This window comes from Bubalus kerabau, chromosome 12, assembly GCF_029407905.1.
Source record: "Bubalus kerabau isolate K-KA32 ecotype Philippines breed swamp buffalo chromosome 12, PCC_UOA_SB_1v2, whole genome shotgun sequence".
In the NCBI taxonomy this organism is placed as follows: Eukaryota; Metazoa; Chordata; class Mammalia; order Artiodactyla; family Bovidae; genus Bubalus; species Bubalus kerabau.
In genome coordinates this window covers 36,386,665-36,407,241 of record NC_073635.1, presented here as the reverse complement: position 1 = coordinate 36,407,241, position 20,577 = coordinate 36,386,665, and the positions used below count along the sequence as shown (strand labels likewise).

The 20,577-nt window shown below is 39.4% G+C and overlaps 1 protein-coding gene across 3 annotated transcripts in view; it reads left to right on the top strand.

Moving 5' to 3' along the window:
- IFT88 (intraflagellar transport 88) overlaps positions 1-20,577 on the top strand; it is a 60,791-nt gene that overhangs the window by 15,647 nt on the left and 24,567 nt on the right. For 2 of the 3 annotated variants that reach the window (XM_055542579.1, XM_055542578.1), the window contains 11 exons: positions 849-902; positions 1,485-1,548; positions 2,210-2,279; positions 4,488-4,578; positions 5,905-6,009; positions 7,236-7,338; positions 7,722-7,836; positions 12,100-12,331; positions 13,257-13,327; positions 19,835-19,921; positions 20,309-20,408. In XM_055542579.1, coding sequence (XP_055398554.1) covers positions 849-902; positions 1,485-1,548; positions 2,210-2,279; positions 4,488-4,578; positions 5,905-6,009; positions 7,236-7,338; positions 7,722-7,836; positions 12,100-12,331; positions 13,257-13,327; positions 19,835-19,921; positions 20,309-20,408 — 1,092 coding nt within the window. The remainder of the gene's footprint in view (positions 1-848; positions 903-1,484; positions 1,549-2,209; positions 2,280-4,487; positions 4,579-5,904; positions 6,010-7,235; positions 7,339-7,721; positions 7,837-12,099; positions 12,332-13,256; positions 13,328-19,834; positions 19,922-20,308; positions 20,409-20,577) is intronic. The other variant, XM_055542580.1, reaches the window with a different exon arrangement.

Here is a 20,577-nt window from a genome sequence, read left to right as displayed (position 1 = left end):
TTTTCATTTTCTATATCATATAACCAAGTGTCATGTGTATTACATTTGTATATTTTGTGTGAAGTTAGTCTTATATAAATGTAATGTTTATAATTTCTAAAAACTTACTAAGTAATATATGAAAAAATAAAATTGAAGAAAAATTTTAGAGGCATATATAATTGGGTCTTGCTTTTATTTGAGATCTTTGGAGGAAAGATGCTATATAAAAATCCATTAAATCTTTTAAATCTTGCCCAAATTACAAATAGTTTGGATGTTTTCACTTCTGCTAAATAGTAGAGAAATGGGAGAAAAATGAAGGAATGAGATGAAATAGCATTTCCTAGTCTTTCTGATAATATTTCTTAGGGGTCGTAAAGATGGCTTCAGAACCTAGAGTCCTGGGCACTGGCCTTCCAGTTGTCCCCTTCCTGTGGACAGAGAGAGTGGCCTTAACGTTGTATAACAGTGTATCGTGTGAAACATCCATTTATTAATCAGTCAGAGCAGATATCACTCATGAATTTGGTTTTGGTGATGTTTCCGAACAGGAGTCAGTGAGCTTTTCTGTGAAGAGCCGGGAAGTTTAGGCTCTGGGAGACCCAGTTGTGCACCTGTGGAGAGGCAGCCAGAGATAGCGTAGACGAAGGGAGTGTGGCTCTGTCCCATATAAGGGCCGAGGGATGTAGTTTGCTGATGCCTGTTTTAGAGTTTTATTGTTTGATCCTATATCCTTGGGAGATAAAAGGTTTACTTGCCAGTAGAATGAAGGAAAGAAAGTTATAAAGAAACTTTTATAGCTTGGTTTATAAAATTAAGTGTAGAAGTTTTTTGGAATCATTTTAACTTAGTTTTTTGTTCACTAGTCCAAGACCTCCCTGGCGTCGTCAATGGGAAGACCGATGACAGGGGCTATTCAGGTATCCCCATGTGTGGGTTTGTATCTTGGGCCTTTCTTGTGATTTAGAATATTATTACCAAAGTTTTTTTTGTTTTTTTTTTTAAGATATTACTTACATAGCGACCCTGATTCTTTAACCTGTGAGCTAATATTTGAACTGCTTGAAATCTTTTGTGGCAGTCTCTGGATTTATCACTATTTACTCAGGTCTCAAGTGAAATCCCACAGGGAAATGGACAATAGGCCTTCTAGTTTGTCTGTAGGATGGACTCTGGGACCCGGTTCTCCTGCGCTGTGATTTCCAGCAGTTGCTATGGTTTCTCTCATAGGCCTACAGGATACCAGCCCAAAGTAGGGAGTAGCCAGCTACTAAGCTATATAAGGTATTACTGAAAACCCAAAAGAGTGTTTTTCTTTTCAAACTGGGAGTAAGTCCAGTTCGATTGAAAAATTGAAATTTTATAGGACAAAGCAGTAGGGAGGGATTATAAACCTTTGTTCAAGACTGGGGTTTTATTAAGATGTGTGTCATGTGCAGAACTGTAAATAAGAGGTAGATCATATGTAAGAACACTTTTTAAATGATTCTTGTTCTCCTAAGGATGGAGTTACTAGACCCATGACAGCAGTGAGAGCCGCTGGCTTTACCAAGGGAGCTTTGAGAGGTTTGTTACATTATTTCAGCTATTAATTTTTTTTCAAATCTTTTAATTTTTAAACTGTTTTTGTATGTTTAAATATATTATCATTTTAAATAAAACTTAACCTGTCATTGATTATTTTAGGGTTAGGGTCAGGAAAAGGGTGGTGGGAGTGTTCTGCATCCCGGTTGAGGTGTAGTCACACTGCATGTCATGTCAGATCATGCCACGCTGCATGCTAAAAATTTGTCTGTGAGTTAGAGCTAAAGAATCAAAGGTGAAAATAGTATTTAAATAGATGATAAGTTAAATAATAATTTTAAAATAAAACTTCTGTGACAGAATTAATGTTTATGATACCAATAATGAAAATTAAAAAGCCAATACCAGGTTATTAATCCCATGATTGACAGTTAAGAATTCATAACAGAGATAGATTACTGTGGGGAGAAATAAGTACTAAGTATTTATTTTTGTTTTTATATGGTAATGCAGTTTTATTTACATGGTTTTATGTACGTTAAAAATCTTACCAGTTACTCAATATAAAGAATACTCATGTAAGCATAAAAAAGGTCCATTCCATTTAATAAATAGGTGAATTAGACAGCATGTGCAGGGTTTCACATTTCCTCTGATTGTGTGGATGCACATTGAATGTGACCTCTTGACTGCTGTGTCCCAGGCTCTGCGTTTGACCCCCTTGGACAGTCGTGGGGCCCGGCACCACCCCTGGAGGCCAGGAGTGAAGACAGGTATGCAAGTCCTGTGCTCCTTTGCTATGGTGGTTGCATGTCTTCTTTGCACAACTTCTTTGAGAAGTTTTTACTTCTCAAATACATAATCCTTACGTATTTTGAAAGTTTGTGTCAGCAGAATAGTAATCAAAGCATTGTCCTAGCATCTAGGAAGAGACTCAGTCTAAGAAAGGCAGCCCCATGTATCTGTGCAGTTTTACTGGAGCACATTGAAGGCATGTCTCATTTTTATGGGTGCCAGTATTGATTCTCTTGAAGGCCAAATGTGGTTGTGTGTGTAATAGATATTCTTATTTTAAAAGCATACTTCAAAGAAAAAAAAATTAAGAAAATATATGTTTGTTATATTGATATTGAGAAATTTAATTTTTTATAGTATTAGTTTCATGATAGTAGAGAGTAGCTAAAAGCTACGGCGTAAATTCAGCTGTGTAGCATGTACTGATACCTGAGCACTGTGAATCTATACATTTTACAAATAACAGCGGCCAACGCTCACAGTGTGCTCACTCTTGGCTTTTCTCAAGGACTTCCTGTCCTCATGACTCCAAGAGGGTCATGGGAGTCTGGAACCTTCATGTAGTCGTTAACACCTAGACTCAGAAGATGCCCAGTCTCAGGTCCCCTTTGAGAAGCAAAGGACTTTCTGGGAGACATCTGCCCGGGCCGACTGTCTTTGTTTCTCTGGCCAGAATCTCAGCACTCGTGTCTGATGGAACCAGATGATTGGCTGGGGAGGGAGACGCTTCTGTAGCCTGGCTTCCGAACACAGGGTGGCGGGCAAGTGCCTGTGGGGGGTGTCCCGCAGGGTCTGCACACAGGGTTCATTCTCCTGGTGTCTGGTGGGGATGGGGCAGTTACTGCCACTGTCTTCATGCAGTTCTTTTACAGATTTTTAGCTTTAAATTTTTATATTGACATTTTAGGCTTCAAAGTAACACTCTGTAAGTACTGTTTAAAGACATTTATTAGAGTGTTTCAGACAACTTGAAAATAGAATTCTGTACTTAAATTCTGAACTTGCTAACTTTTACAAAGCCACCATCTATTGTATTCATTTACTCAGAATTTTGCAGATCTCTATAAATAAAATTTGTTGCCTTAATCCCAGGCTTTATTGAAGAATATGATTTTATAGACCTAATTTGTTCCTGTATTCTTTTTAAAAGTCTGTTTGAAGAGAATTAGGAGAATTGATGTTTATTCTGACGTATTTGTAGTAGAAGTTTGTTTAGGCAGTGATGTACATACAGAGTGTTGTGGTACTTTGTTGGAAGAAAGTGGTAATGAAACAACAGGCTGGTTTAAAATGTGATTGGTTTGGGGATACTTCGTGTACTACTGATGGAGTCAAGATTTTTTAAACTTCTTTACCTTGTTAGAAGTCTCTGTGGGGAGTTCTCTGTTGTGGTCCAGTGATTAGGACTCTGGGCTTTTATTAACGTGGTCTGGATTCCGTCCTTGGCTATCCCACAAGCCATGCTCCTTGGCCACAAAAAACCCAACTCTGGTATCTATTTGGTAGTAAATCATAATACTTTTTCTCTCTTTTATGGGGGCTTCAGTTATTCCACTATTGATAAAGTTTTCATTTGCCATAGGATCCACTTCCTTTCAGGAATGGTGTTAACAATATAATAACATGGGCCCTAGAGTTACCTTATTTGTGTTCAAACCTTGGCTCTGTAACTTACCAGCTGTATGATCTCAGGCATAATACTTAGCTTTCTTTCTTTCTTTTTTTGGGCCTCCCCACACCACTTGTGGGATCTCAGTCCCCCCAAACAGAGATTGAACCTGAGCCTCCTGCAATGGAAGCGTGCAGAGTCCTAACCACTGGACTGCCAGTACTTAACTTTGTAAACCTCAGTTTCCCTGTCAGTTAAATGAAATAACGACAGTACTTGTATCAAATATTTTTATGAAGATTAAGTGACATAATTAGGGTAAAGCATTTAGCTCAAAATTAAATTACACTTATGCTGAAAAAACATTAGCTATATTTACTATTATTATGAATATATACTGTAGTTATTAAAAAGAGTGGTACATTTATTGTTCATTGCCATTTATGTATTTGTCTTATCTGTGACCTACTTTTAAAGTTAATGAGCACATGATGGACTATGTTAAAAGTAAGTTAAATTTCATATATATTATTAGTGGTTGAATGATTCAGAATATACTTGGTTTTTTCTTTAACAGTCCAGAAGAAAAGATCAGACAATTAGAGAAGAAAGTAAATGAGTTGGTAGAAGAAAGCTGTATTGCTAACAGTTGTGGAGACTTAAAATTGGTAAGTCCATAAACTGGTTGAGATTCAAGATCAAGAAGCGTGTGAGTATGTGTCTACTTTTGTGTATGCACCCATACATGCACACATCTAGATAAATATTTTCATTTTGCTGTGGACTGGCCTTGGAGTTTTCACTGAAATAATTATTTTGAGAGCCTACAGTTTTAACTCTGCTTCATAAACTCTGATGTCAAAACAGTTGGTTGATTTTGTAATTTTTCTCATTGGTCATTTAAGGAGGGGAGAAAATTCTGATATATCAGTTGACGAAATTTTTCAGCCTGGTGGATTACTGGATTGATGCACAGCCTGCTGAAGGCAGAGCTACTGTGATCCATAAAAAAAGTACTAAGGGCTTTTTTTCTTATTTAAGCCTCACTGCCCTAAAATATTTTGTCCTAAGTAAAACTGCAAACTCATGGTTTGCTTTTTGGGAATCCAACTCTGTGGCTTTTTTTTTTTTTTCAATTAATTTTTTTTCTCTTAGGTGCTTTGTTCACATTACTTTGATCATCACACCACATAGATACAGTTTCTGTGACTTAATTATCAGATTAAGGCATTAATGGGACTGGTCAGTCTCTCCATGGAAATCAATTAAAGGTTCTTAATGTTCTGAGTAAGATCTTAGTGAAACTGAGGATCTGTTGTCCTATTAGGTAGCAGTTATCTGTGGCTTATCTGTACTTTGAGCATCCCAAAAACCAAACAAACTCACCTAAATTCCTGTCTCATGAGATTGAATTAAAACACCAAAGATTCAGGAGCTGAAAGGAAAAAAAGAAGTTAGAGGGGCATGCAGTGAAAGTTTTAGTCGCTCAGTCATGTTGGATTCTTTGTGACCCCATGGACTGTAGCCTGCCAGGCTCCTCTATCCATGGAATTCTCCAGGCAAGAATACTGAAATGGGTTGCCATTTCCTCCTCCAGGGGATCCTCCCGAACCAGTGATTGAACTCAGGTCTCTTGCATTGTAGGCAGATTCTTTATTGGCTGGGCCACCAGGGAAGCCCTAACGCTGGTAGGTCAGACATGTAGGTAGGCATGGTGAGACCTAAAGGTGGTAAGAGGAGAGGTGATGATAAACTCAGTGTGGGCAGGTATGCTCCAGGTATTAGCCCCCACCCTGTGCTTCCCCTTCTTTCCCAGAGAATACACATGGACTTGCCATGAGGGATGAGAGCTCACGGTTAGACAGGAGGGGAGTTTATGGTAGGAGTGCTCAAAGCACCCAGGAAGTAAGGGTAATGCAGCTACAGGCGCCTGTGATGCACCAAGAGCTATGTGAGTTTGTGAAGGAGTTGACACCATGTACACTTGGTTTCAGGCCTTGGAAAAGGCAAAAGATGCAGGCAGAAAGGAGAGAGTCCTGGTGAGGCAACGAGAACAAGTTACAAGGCCAGAGAACATCAACTTGGATTTAACTTACTCAGTAAGTACAAAGTGCCTGTTGAATATGGTTATCTTGGTGAGAATTTATAGATTCCACAAGTCTTTTTTCTTTGTTGTTTTCTCTTGTTCCTTAAGCTTTACTGGACTTAAGGTGCCCAGAATTAGGTTAATAATGCTCTTTAGTTAATGGGACCACTCTCATCTTTGGTCTGTATAGTGATCTTCTTTAATTTAGTCATTTTTAATACTGTAGTAAATACTAGTAAACCTTCCAGCTAAGGACTCTTGAAGATTACTAATATTTGGGCTCTATTCAGTGTGCTTACTTTGACAAGATTCCTTTTGTTTTGTTTTGAGGTATAATTGTGATTCAATGCTCTGTTAATTTCAGGTATTCAACTTGATATTTGTATATATTATGAAATGATCACTACAATAAGTCTGGTGAACATCCATCAACAACATAGTTAGATAATAAGATTTGAATGTGGACTTTTTGGTCTGTGATCTTAGAGAGCTTCAAACTAGATTAATAAGACAGTGTTCTGTGAGGATAGTAGGGAAAAAAAAAAAACAGCTAGTTTCTAGCAAAATTTATTCAATTCTGAAAAGACACTTCTTTCATATATATATACTGATGTTTAAAAGGTTGTATTTTCAGTAGGAGAAGTCTTCATATGCTAAACAACTGGAAAAAAGGACATTGAAACTTGGAGGAAGAAGAATTTAGATGTTTACTATTTATAGTTAATATTTTTAGATTCCATGGAATCTTTAGATTTGGGAATAATTTACAATGATCATCTTTTTCCTCTAGGAACATACTTTACTATAGCTCAATTATTTAAATTATAAATTTGCATATAGAGCAGCAGTACTCTACAAATTAAGGTTTAAGATATTTCCACATAATGTTTATGTTTTCAAAGAGAATTTGATCCACTATCTTCCTTACTCTTTTTGTTACCAGCAATACTAACAATACACATATACTCTTTGTGGGTCTTCCTGAGATTAAAGGATAGCAAATCCTTTGACTAGAAAGAATACATGGAAAATTAGGTGGAATTTAGAGGATAGCTCCACCTGTCCTAATGTTCTGGTTCATGTTGGAATGCAAGATACTTTCTGTGAATTCATTTCTTAATGGTTTGGGAGTCTTGATAGAGGCAACTAACATTGTTATAGTATTTTAATTTCTAGAAAGATAGGCAAAAGGAACCTAAGATGATCATTATATGTTTCTTTGCAATATTTTTTCCTTAGGTTCTTTTCAACTTGGCCAGTCAGTATTCAGCTAATGAGATGTATGCTGAAGCACTAAACACGTATCAAGTTATAGTGAAAAATAAGATGTTTAGCAATGCAGGTAGGTGTGTGTAGTTAGTTTTTCTGATAAGTATAGTTCTTTTGTAGTGTTAATTTACAGTTTCCTCAGTTATGAAATGATCTGTGCTCTAAGCAAGTTAAATTCATGATAGTGTCCTGCTTAAAGGATATGAAAATTCACACAAATACAAATGAAAAAATATAGTTGGTATGAGACATATTGCCTAATAGTAAATGAAGACTGTGTTCTGTATCACAAGTAGAATTAGCCATAGCAACCCCATGGAACATGCTTTCCCTTGTAGAATTTATCCACAAGAGATTGTTGTTTATATTTAGCATTTATACTGTATACTTTTTGGTCTCATAGAAAAAGTGAAAGAAATCGGATATTATATATTCATTAATATTTTTTTAAATTAGGACGGTTGAAAGTGAATATGGGAAATATTTATTTAAAGCAAAGAAATTATTCCAAAGCCATTAAATTCTACCGAATGGCCTTAGATCAAATTCCAAGTGTCCATAAAGAAATGAGGTAAGTTTGTAAAATTTGTCATTCTTCCGAAACAAAGTCACTCTTCTGACATGTTGCCAGTGGACTGAGTGCTTTGTGGTATGTGTACATGGGAGGTGTTAGATTTTTCTTATAGCTGTAATATTTTGGTCTGACCCTTGCATGCATTTGTATGATGGAAGCTAAAGGTTAAAGGCATGATATGTGATCAGTTGGACTAAAACTAAGCTAATAGGCCTATATAGGAAACAACCCTCCAAGCCATTAGCACTGTAATACAACTTACTGCCCACACCAAATCAGACAGCAGTTGTTTAGAACATAGCAGACTCCAGAGTGCGAGACTGGATACTTAATTCCTTACATTCTTACCGGAGCTCAAGAAGGACATAGTGAAGGAAGGGTTACTGTTGACTCTTAGAAGAGGTGGGCAGAGGATGTGCTGGGGTATTTCCTATTATATTTTAAGAGCAGAAACAGTAAGTTATCTTAGTCTGGTAATAACTAGGGGAACATAAGTTTCTAGGATATTTACTGTTCCTAATTTCTCCTGGGCACAGTGCAGTTCCCTTGAGAAAGTTAATTTATTTGTAAATGCCACTTTTTGCAAACATTTGTTTTTGAATTATGCAATATATCTCACTATCATCAGCAGTTATCTAACTTATAGAACATAGTGCCCTTGAGGTACTTTTAACCGAGGTGAGACCAAGAATTTAAACATTTTAGAAAAAGATAGTATTATATAGTATATGGTAAGTACTTAACAATCCACAGTCAAGAGGTAGTATGGTAATTCAGTTCAGTTCAGTTGCTCAGTCCTGTCCGACTCTTTGCGACCCATGAAACACAGCACACCAGGCCTCCCTGTCTATCACCAACTCCCGAAGTCCACCCAAACCCATGTCCATTGAGTTGGTGATGCCATCCAACCATCTCATCCTCTGTCATCCCCTTCTCCTGCCCTCAATCTTTCCCAGCATCAGGGTCTTTTCCAATGAGTCAGCTCTTCGCATCAGGTGGCCAAAATATTGGAGTTTCAGCTTCAACATCAGTCTTTCCAATGAACACCCAGGACTGATCTCCTTTAGGATGGACTGGTTGGATCTCTTTGCAGTCCAAGGGACTCTCCAACACCACAGGTCAAAAGCATCAATTCTTCTGCACTCAGCTTTCTTTATAGTCCAACTCTCACATCCATACATGACCGCTGGAAAAACCATAGCCTTGACTAGATGGACCTTTGTTGACAAAGTAATGTCTCTGCTTTTTAATATGCTGTCTAGGTTGGTCATAACTTTCCTTCCAAGGAGTAAGCATCTTTTAACTTCATGGCTGCAATGACTATCTGCAGTGATTTTGGAGCCCAAAAAAATAAAGTCAGCCACTGTTTCCACTGTTTCCCCATCTATTTGCCATGAAGTGATGGGACTGGGTGCCATGATCTTCGTTTTCTGAATGTTGAGCTTTAAGCCAACTTTTTCACTCTCTCTTGCTTTCATCAAGAGGCTTTTTAGTTCCTCTTCACTTTCTGCCATAAGGGTGGTGTCATCTGCATATCTGAGGTTATTGATATTTCTTAAAGAGTTGCAGGAATAATTACTGAGAACAGGAATTCTCAGGAAAGGTCAGGAAAGGCTTAGTGAAGGAGGTACACTTGAGTTGGTTACTGAAGTGAAGACAGAGATGGCATTCCAGACGAAAGGACACTGAGAAAAGGCTGGGAAACACCATAGTCTGATGGTCAGAGAATTATGAATAAAGGGATTTAGTTGAAATGGGATTATATTAAGGAGTGGTTGGAAATAAGGTAGAATCAGTTCAGTTCAGTTCAGTCGCTCAGTCGTGTCCAACTCTTTGCAACCCCATGAATCGCAGCACGCCAGGCCTCCCTGTCCATCACCAACTCCCGGAGTTCACCCAGACTCACCTCCATCGAGTCAGTGATGTCATCCAGCCATCTCATCCTCTGTCATCCCCTTTTCCTCCTGCCCCCAATCCCTCCCAGCATCAGAGTCTTTTCCAATGAGTCAACTCTTCCCATGAGGTGGCCAAAGTACTGGAGTTTCAGCTTCAGCATCATTCCCTCCAAAGAAATCCCAGGGCTGATCTCCTTCAGAATGGACTGGTTGGATCTCCTTGCAGTCCAAGGGACTCTCAAGAGTCTTCTCCAACACCACAGTTCAGAAGCATCAATTCTTTGGCGCTCAGCCTTCTTCACAGTCCAACTCTCACATCCATACATGACCACAGGAAAAACCATAGCCTTGACTAGACGAACCTTTGTTGGCAAAGTAATGTCTCTGCTTTTGAATATGCTATCTAGGTTAGTCATAACTTTCCTTCCAAGGAGTAAGCATCTTTTAATTTCATGGCTGCAGTCACCATCTGCAGTGATTTTGGAGCCCAAAAAAATAAAGTCTGACACTCTTTCCACTGTTTTCCCATCTATTTCCCATGAAGAGATGGGACCGGATGCCATGATCTTCGTTTTCTGAATGTTGAGCTTTAAGCCAACTTTTTCACTCTCCACTTTCACTTTCATCAAGAGGCTTTTTAGTTCCTCTTCACTTTGTGCCATAAGGGTGGTGTCATCTGCATATCTGAGGTTATTGATCTTTCTCCCAGCACTCTTGATTCCAGCTTGTGCTTCTTCCAGTCCAGCGTTTCTCATGATGTATTCTGCATATAAGTTAAATAAGCAGGGTGACAATATACAGCCTTGATGTACTCCTTTTCCTATTTGGAACCAGTCTGTTGTTCCATGTCCACTTCTAACTGTTGCTTCCTGACCTGCATTCAGGTTTCTCAAGAGGCAGGTCAGGTGGTCTGGTATTCCCATCTCTTTCAGAATTTTCCACAGTTTATTGTGATCCACACAGTCAAAGGCTTTGGCATAGTCAGTAAAGCAGAACTAGATGTTTTTCTGGAACTCTCTTGCTTTTTCCACGATCCAGCAGATGTTAGCAATTTGATCTCTGGTTCCTCTCTCTTTTCTAAAACCAGCTTGAACATCAGGAAGTTCACGGTTTACGTATTGCTGAAGCCTGGCTTGGAGAATTTTGAGCATTACTTTACTAGCATGTGAGATGAGTGCAATTGTGCGGTAGTTTGAGCATTCTTTGGCATTGCCTTTCTTTGGGATTGGAATGAAAACTGACCTTTTCCAGTCCTGTGGCCACTGCTGAGTTTTCCGGATTTGCTGGCATATTGAGTGCAGCACTTTCACAGCATCATCTTTCAGGATTTGAAAGAGCTCAACTGGAATTCCATCACCTCCACTAGCTTTGTTTGTAGTGATGCTTCCTAAGGCCCACTTGACTTCACATTCCAGGATGTCTGGCTCTAGATGAGTGATCACACCATCGTGATTATATGGGTCGTGAAGATCTTTTTTGTACAGTTCTTCTGTGTGTTCTTGCCATGTCTTCTTAATATCTTCTGCTTCTGTTAGGTCCATACCATTTCTGTCCTTTATCGAGCCCATCTTGAATAGCTGTCATCAAATATAGACAGTGATCAGTGCTGAGGAAGATGCAGAGAAATGAGAGTCCTTATGCACTGGGGATATAAAATAGCACAGACACTTTGGAAAATAATGTTGTTTTTTAAAAAAATTTAAATGCAAATTTACTATATGACCAATTCCACTGTTAGGTATATAACCAGGAGAAACGAAAACATGTATCGTCACAAAGGATTGTACATGAGTGTTTGTAGCAGAATTATTCATAATATCCAAAAAGTAGAAGCAGTCCAAGTATCTATCACATAGTCAATGGATGGAAGGTGGTATAGCTGCGCTGTAGAATACTATTCAGCAATTAAAAAGGAATGACATCCTCTTACATGCTGAGATACGGAGGAGCCTCAAAAATTATGCTAACCGAATGAAGGCACAGGGTATCACATGCTGTATAACTCCATTCACATGCAATGTCTAGAAAGGCAAGTCTAGTCCAGAGAGACAGAAAGGAAATTAGCATTTGCCTGGGGCTGGAGGCTAGACTGAGGAGTGATTGCAGGTGGGCACAGGTGTTCTTTCTAGGGAAATGGAAATGACTTAGAGTGTGACTGTGGTTTCACAACTGTGTTAGTACAGCAATAGTTATTGAATCACATACTTAAAGCAAGTGAATTTTATAATGTGTAAAATAAACTTCAGTAAATCTTTAACAAAACAAGAAGTAACATGGCAAAGAAAAGGAGGAAATTATTTGTGGAATAACTTGATTGCCAGCTGGGGAGTTCAAACTTTTAAAGGGAGTCCATGTTTTTTTTCAGGATTAAAATTATGCAGAACATTGGAGTCACATTTATTAAAACTGGGCAGTATTCGGATGCCATCTCTTCTTTTGAGCACATCATGAGTATGGCTCCGAATCTGAAGGCAGGCTTCAATCTGATTCTTAGTTACTTTGCCATTGGAGATCGAGAAAAAATGAAGAAGTCATTCCAAAAACTGATTGCTGTTCCACTAGAAATTGATGAAGATGATAAATACATTTCGCCAAGCGTGAGTATGAAGAAGACTCTTACATAGCCAGCTCCTAATTAGCTGTGCTTCCCTGTCTCCAGAAGTGATGAAGTTGGGATGGATGACTCTTCAGTTTTCTGCCAGTCCTGTATTAATGTGTTTTATCATTTTCATGTTATTTAGATTAGGGCTGGAGATTATGGTTTAAACAGACTGCACAATTTTACTCAAAAAACAAAAGGGAGAATCTTGTGAAAAATGATCATTCCTTAATGTTATCTTATGTGAAGTCAAATCATGTGAAATTGTCCATGTTGATAGATCATGATGGTATAGTAATGTTGATTTCATATAAGGAACCTGGTAGATTTTCTTGATGGATTACAAGGGAATGGCAGTGTGGTGGTTGGCCTCACTGCTCAGTATTTATTCTCCTTGTCCTTTGTATTTAAAATAGCACTAATTATAACAGCCTGCTGTATAGGGTTGTGAGGATCGAATGAGGGAGTGCATGTGAAATGCTTAATCCTGGAACATAGTAAGTGCTGGGTAGATGTTAAATATCATATATAACTTTCATATTGAGAAAAAATAATGTATGTTGTGAAAGAAATCATCCGTGTCTTCAATAGGAAGTAGAGGTCAATGTAGGGTCATACTAAGTCACTGATGTCATTAAAGCAATTACATGTGACTTAGGATTTCACCCATTTGTACTGACAACCATGGCTTCCATATTCTTGGTCCTATGCTTTCCAGCCTGACCTTGTGTCAGCTGCTAGAATCTGCATTAGTTCAGTGAAGAGTATGACAAGTCATCAGAAGAAAGAGAGAAAGTTCTGCTTCACATGAGGAAAACAGTTCAGAAAGACTCACTCTCCACTGTGTACAGTGGCCTAGTGCTGAGGCTGATTAGCCACTCAGTGCTCAGTGTTTACTTCTGATTCCTTCACTTTTCCCCCAGGATGACCCACATACTAATTTAGTGATTGAAGCTATAAAAAATGATCATCTGAGACAAATGGAACGTGAAAGGTAATATTTTGGGCACTTAATGATTAAATGTGGTCTTAACTTCTCTAAGAGACTTGAATGTGCATTCTGATTATTCCTTTCAAAACTTGTTGTGTTCCATATATTTCTAGAATAGTGCTGTTTAACCATTTCTATCTTTACTGAATTCTGTTTTCTCCTTCAGAATAATCTTAGTCCTCATGTTAATCCCAGTTATTTTTACTCAGTTTCTCTGCTTCTCTGTAGTTTGCTTTCCCTCTGCATCTGGTGCACTATTAGGACTTTGTTCATATTACCTTTGTTTAAACATATCTCTGTGTATTTTTATCCTGCCCAATTAAATTGCAGCTCCCAAAGACAAAATTCTTTCTCTTTATATGTTTTCTTCCTTTCTCCAGTATGGTACCTAGTCTCTGTCAAGTATGGCTTGAACATTCTAATATTGAGTATTCATTGGGCATCTTAGGAATTATATTGTATGAGGGAGGACTCATTTTTTTTAAATCATGGTAAAATACATATAACGTAAAATTTATCTCAACCATGGTAGATAATTCTTCTTTTCAAAGATAGTGTTAAGTATTAGAACATTCACATTGATTTGTGACTAGTGTTCAGAAGTCTTCATCTTCCACACTGCAGCTCAGTACCCACTGCACCGCCCCCTCCAACTCCTGCCTACCCACCAGTCCCTGGCAGCCACCACTCTGCTGTCTGTTATATGAAATCCACTGCTCTGGGGACCTCATCTGAGTGGAATCACAGTATTTGTTCATTTGTGACTGGCTTTTCATCTGTGTTTAGCATGTGACAGGATTTCCTTCATTTTTAAGGCTGAATAATATTCCATTGTATGTACACATGCATGCTAAGTCGCTTTAGTAGTGTCCGACTCTATGTGACCCTCTTGACTGTAGCCCTCAAAGTTCCTCTGTCCGTGGGGATTCTCCAGGCAAGAATACTGAAGTGGGTTGCCATGCCCTCCTCCAGGGGATCTTCCTGACCCAGGGATCTAACCCATGTCCCTTAGGTCTCCTGCATTGGCAGGCGGGTTTTTTTTTTTACCACTAGAGTCACCGGGGGAGCTCTGTGTATGGAGAGCCCTCAATCCTTAGAAGTTAGTTTAACAGTAAAAATTAAGCTTATCTTTCTGGGAAGATGGAGTAGATGTACTTTTCCATGTAAGTCCCACTAAGTACAAATAAAAACCCTGGGAATTGTATATAAAACAAAATGAGAAGAAATGTAGAGACAAGAGGGCAGATGAGCAAGGGCCCTGGTGACTTGAGGAGCAGCCTGGCAGTGATCCCCTCATGCTTCCTAGACTGGGAGCTGAAGAAATAGGGAGTCAGAAAGCCAGGGGCTGCATTTTTTAAAAAGCCTGCTTTCTTTAGTCAAAGGACAAGATGAGGGTCAGAGCAGGCTGTGGGGAATGTGGGCGTCTCCCTTTATCTGCAAGTGATGAGGTGATATCTCTTCTCTGCCTGCTGGAGTGATGTCAAGAAATACAGCTAAAACAGAAGATTTCAATAAAATTCAGTCTTTTTATTTTCTACCTATCAGTTTTTTTTCCCCCAAATAAAATACAAAAGCATTTGCCTCTTTAAAATACATCACTTCCAAATCCTTAAAATCAAGGTGAAAGTAGTATTGAAGATCTTGAATGAACATTATTTTATTTTTAACTTTTTATTGAAACGTTGATTTACTCTCTATATATTAATATATATACACTCCCCATTCCCCTTTGTTTTCTATGCCTGTGAGTCTGTTTTGTAAATAAGTTCATTTGTATCATTTTTTTAGATTCCACATATAAACAGCTTATTTGACTTAGTATGATCATCTCTAGGTCCATCCGTGTTGCTGCACATGATGTTATTCCATTCTTTTTTATGGCTGAGTAATATTCCATCATTATATATACACACACACACACCCCCCCCCCCCCCAAAATGTCAAAATTCTTTCTTTTTTTTTTTTTTTGGCTGTGCTGCAGCTTGCAGGAGGTCTCAGTTCCCTGACCCAGGAATTGAACCCAGACCATGGCAGTGAAAACCCAGAACCCTAACCACTAGGTTGCTATGGAACTTCTCAAAATGTCCAAGTTTTGATAAGTAATCACTCACCAAACCAAGAACCAGGAAGATCTCAGTGAAAAAAAGACAGTCCATAGATGCCAACACTGAAATGACAGAGATGTTAAAATTATTTGATAAATTTTAAAGCAACCATGATAAAAATGCTTCAATGGGCAGTTATGAACATGCTTAAAATTAGAGCATACATCTGCACAATCACTTAACAAATGTTCATAGCAGCCATCCAAGAAGGGAAGCAACCCAAATGTTCACAACATGAATGGATAAAAAATATCTGGTCCATCCATACAGTGAAATATTATTTAGCCATAAAATGAATGAAATACTGACACATGCTACAGTAAACATGAATCTGACTCCATTTGTATGAAAGGTGAAGATTAGGCAGCTCTGTAGAGACATGTAGCAGTTCAGTTCTAATATATACCACAGCTTCTTCAGTGGTGGTTTTCACTCCTTTACTTCTCCAGATGGTACAGGTCCCAGAGCTTCAGCTGCAGAGTCCTGTGTCTGTCCCCTGCGTCCCTCCCTCCCCATTCCACTCCCTGCTTTTCTTCTTTAATCAGAGGCATCACAGACCAAGAACTGCTGATCCCACAGGTCGTCATGGCCTTCTAATCCCGTTTCCCAGTTGTGGTTTTCAACCTGATTTGTAAATAGATCGCTAGCATAGCTGCCCGTAGACAGTGTTTATGCTTGATGTTATTGTTGTTGTTCAGTCGCTAGGTCATGTCCAACTCTTTGCGACCCCATAAACTGCAGCACCAGGCTTCCCTGTCCTTCACCGTCTCCTGGAGCTTGCTCAAACTCGCGTCCATTAAGTCAGTGATGCCATGCAACCATCTCATTCTCTGTCACCCCCTTTTCCTCCTCTCAATCTTTCCTGGCATCAGGGTCTTTCCCAGTCAGCTGGTAGCATCAGCTGGCCAAAGTATTGGAGCTTTAGCATCAGTCCTTCCATGAATATTCAGGGTTGATTTCCTTTAGGATTGACTGGTTTGATCTCCTTGCAGTCCAAGGGACTCTCAAGAGTCTTCTCCAACACCATAGTTCAAAAGCATCAATTCTTGGTGCTCAGCCTTCTTTATGGTCCTACTCTCGCATCCATACACAATTGCTGTAAAAACCATAGCTTTGACTAGATGGACCTTTGTCGGCAAAGTGATATCTCTGCTTTTTAATACACTGTCTACGCTTGTTATAGCTTTTCTTCCAAGGAGCAGTTCAGTTCAGCTCAGTTGTGTCCGACTCTTTGCGACCCCATGGACTGCAGCACGCCAGGCCTCCCTGTCCATCACCAATTCCTGGAGCTTACTCAAACTCATGTTCATTGAGTTGGTGATGCAATCCAACCATCTCATCCTCTGTCAGCCCCTTCTCCTTCCACCTTCAATCTTTTTCAGCATCAGGGTCTTTTCCAGTGAGTCAGTTCTTCCCATCAGTTGGCCAAAAGTATTGGAGTTTCAGCTTCAGCATCAGTCCTTCCAATGAATAGTAGTGAAGTCGCTCAGTCGTGTCCGACTCTTTGTGACCCTGTGGACTGTAGCCTACCAGGCTTCTCCGTCCATGGGATTCTCCAGGCAAGAATACTGGAGTGGGTTACCATTTCCTTCTCCAGGGGATCTTCCCGACAGGGATCGAACCCGGGTCTTCCACATTGGAGGCAGACACTTTAACCTCTGAGCCACCAGGGAAGCCCTTCCAATGAATATTCAGGACTTATTTCCTTTAGGTTGGACTGGTTGGATCTCCTTGCTGTCCAAGGGACTCTCAAGAGTCTTCTCCAACACCACAGCTCAAAAGCATCAATTCTTCAGTGCTCAGCTTTCTTTATAGTCCAACTCTCACATCCATACATGACTACTGGAAAAACCATAGCCTTGACTAGACAGACATTTGCTGGAAAGTAATGTCTCTGCTTTTTAATATGCTGTCTAGGTTGGTAATAGCTTTTCTTCCAAGGAACAAGTGTCTTTTAATTTCATGGCTGCAGTCATCATCTGCAGTGATTTTGGAGACCAAAAAAATAAAGTCTAGCACTATTTCCATTGTTTCCCCATCTGTTTGCCATGAAATGATGGGACCAGATGCCATGATCTTAGTTTTCTGAATGTTGAGTTTTAAGCCAGCTTTCTCACTCTCCACTTTCACTTTCATCAAGAGGCTCTTTAGTTCTTCATTTTCTGTCAGAAGGGTGGTGTTATCTGCATATCTGAGGTTATTGATATTTCTCCTGGCAATCTTGATTCCAGCCTGTGCTTCGTCTAGCTCAGCATTTCTCATGATGTTAGTCTGCATATAAGTTAAATAAGCATGGTGACAATATACAGCCTTGATGTACTCCTTTCCTGATTTGGAACCAGTCTACTGTTCCATGTCCAGTTCTGTTGCTTCTTGACCTGCATACAGGATTCTCTGGAGGCAGGTAAGGTGGTCTAGTATTCCTGTGTCTAAGAATTTTCCATGGTTTGTTGTGATCCATACAGTCAACGGCTTTAGCATAGTCATTGAAGCAGAAGTAGATGTTTTTTTGGAATTCTCTTGCTTTTTCTGTGATCCACCAGATGTTGGTGATTTGATCTCTGGTTCATCTGCCTTTTGTAAACCCAGCTTGTACATTTGGAAGTTCTCAGTTCATGTACTGCTGAAGCTTAGCTTGAAGGATTTTGAGCATAGTCCTACTGTCATGTGAGTTGACTGCAATTGTGCAGTAATTTGAACATTCTTTGGCATTGCCTGTCTTTGGATTTGGAATGAAAACTGACCTTTTCCAGTCCAGTGGCCCCTGCTGAGTTTTCCAAATGTTCTGGCACGTTGAGTGAACACTTTAACAGCACCATCTTTTAGGATTTAAAATTGCTCATCTGGAATTCTATCACCTCTGCTACCTTTCTTCACAGTAATGTTTCCAAGACCCACTTGATTTCACACTCCAGGATGTTTGGCTCTAGGCAAGTGACCACACCATTGTGGTTATCCCGGTCATTAAAACCTTTTTTGTGTAGTTCTTCTGTGTATTCTCGTCACCTCTTCTTAATCTCTTCTGCTTCTGTTAGGTCCTTGCCATTTCTGTCCTTTATTGTGTCCATTTTTGCATGAAATAGTCCCCTAGTATCTCCAGTTTTCTTGAAGAGATCTGTGGTCCTTCCCATTCTATTGTTTTCATCTATTTCTTTGATTCTTCACTTAAGAAGGCTTTCTTATTTCTCCTTGCTAGTCTATGGAGTGCTGCATTCACATGGGTATATCTTTCCCTTTCTTCTTTGCCTTTCATTTCTCTTCTTTTGTCAGCTATTTGTAAGGCCCCCTCAGACAACCACTTTGCCTTTTTGCATTTCTTTTTCTTGGGGATAGTTTTGGTCACCCCATCCTGTACAATGTTATGAACCTCCATCCATAGTTCTTCAGGCAGTCTTCCTACCAAATCGAATCCCTTGAATCTGTTTGTCGTCTCCACTGTATAATCATAAATGATTTGATTTAGGTCATAAACTAGAGGTTTTCCCTACTTTCTTCAATTTAAGCCTGAATTTTGCAGTAAGGAGCTGATGATCTGAGCCACAGTCGGCTTCTGGTCTTTTTTTGCTGACTGTATATAGCTTCTCCATCTTTGGCTGCAAAGAATTTGACCATCTGGTGATGTCCATGTCTAGACTTGTCTCTTGTGTTGTTGGAAGAGGGTGTTTGCTATGACCAGTGCATTCTCTTGGCAAAACTCTGTTAGCCTTTGCCCTGCTTCATTTTGTACTCCAAGGCCAACGTTGCCTGTTGCTCTAGGTGTCTCTTGACTTCCTACTTTTGCGTTCCAGTCCCCTATGATGAAAAGGATATCTTTTTTTTGGTGTTCGCTTTAGAAGGTCTTGTAGGTCTTCATAGAACCATTCAACTTAGGCTTCTTCAGCATTACTGGTTGGGGCATAGACTTGGATTACTGTGATATTGAATGGTTTGCCTTGGAAACGAGCTGAGATGATTCTGTTGTTTTTGAGATTGCCCCCAAGTACTGCATTTTGGACTCTCTTGTTGACTATGAGGGCTACTCCATTTCTTCTAAAGGATTCTTGCCCACAGTAGTAGATATAATGGTCACTGATTAAATTCACCCATTCCCATCCATTTTAGTTCACTGATTCCTAAGATCTCAGTGTTCATTCTCCCCTCTCCTGCTTGACCATATCCAATTTACCTTGATTCATAGGTGTAACATTCCAGCTTCCTATGCAGTTTTGTTCTTTACAGCATCAGACTTTACTTTCACTACCAGACACATCCATAGCTGATCAATGTTTCCGCTTTTGCCCAGCTGCTTCATTCTTTCTAGAGCTGTTTCTCTGCTCTTCTCCAGTAGCATAAGTTTATATTTTAAGGAGTAAATTGAAACTTTTTATACCGTCTAAATAAATCTGTTTTTGTTTTTTTGATGTAGAAAAGCCATGGCAGAAAAGTATATCATGACAGCTGCAAAACTCATTGCTCCTGTAATTGAAACATCCTTTGCTGTAGGTTATGACTGGTAAGAGAGAAATTCACTGTGATTGGATGGACATGGTGTTTTCTTTTATTGATTTAAAACTTTGTTATTAGAAAAATGAATAAATAATTGCAAATAGTGATTTCTGCTTATGAAGCAAATCATATTATATGGTAAATTAGCAAAGGACACTCTAAAAGTTATAACATTTAAAAAAATTACGTATCTATTTATTTGGCTGCACCAGGTCTTCGTTGGGTACAAGGGGTCTTGAACTGCGGCATGTGAACTCTTAGTTGTAGCGTGTAGGGTCTAGTTCCCTGACCAGGTGTCTAACTCATGCCCCCTGCATTGGGAGTGCATAGTCTTAACCACTGTACCACCTGGGAAGTCCCCTAAAATAACCTTTTTTTATGCTTTATTTTATAGGTGTGTTGAAGTTGTGAAAGCCTCTCAGTATGTAGAGCTGGCAAATGATCTGGAAATAAACAAAGCAATTACGTACCTGAGACAAAAGGACTTTAATCAGGTAAGTTTTAAAAAAAGTGTTTAGATGCACAGGGACCGCCCCTCTCCCCTCCCAGGCCCTGCTTGCTCTGACAGCCTAGTGTTTGGGTAGGTCTGAATACAGTCAGCCATGGGGAGGGGACCCTGGATGGAGCAGGTGAGATGGAGCTTTGCTGCCCACCCACCCCCCG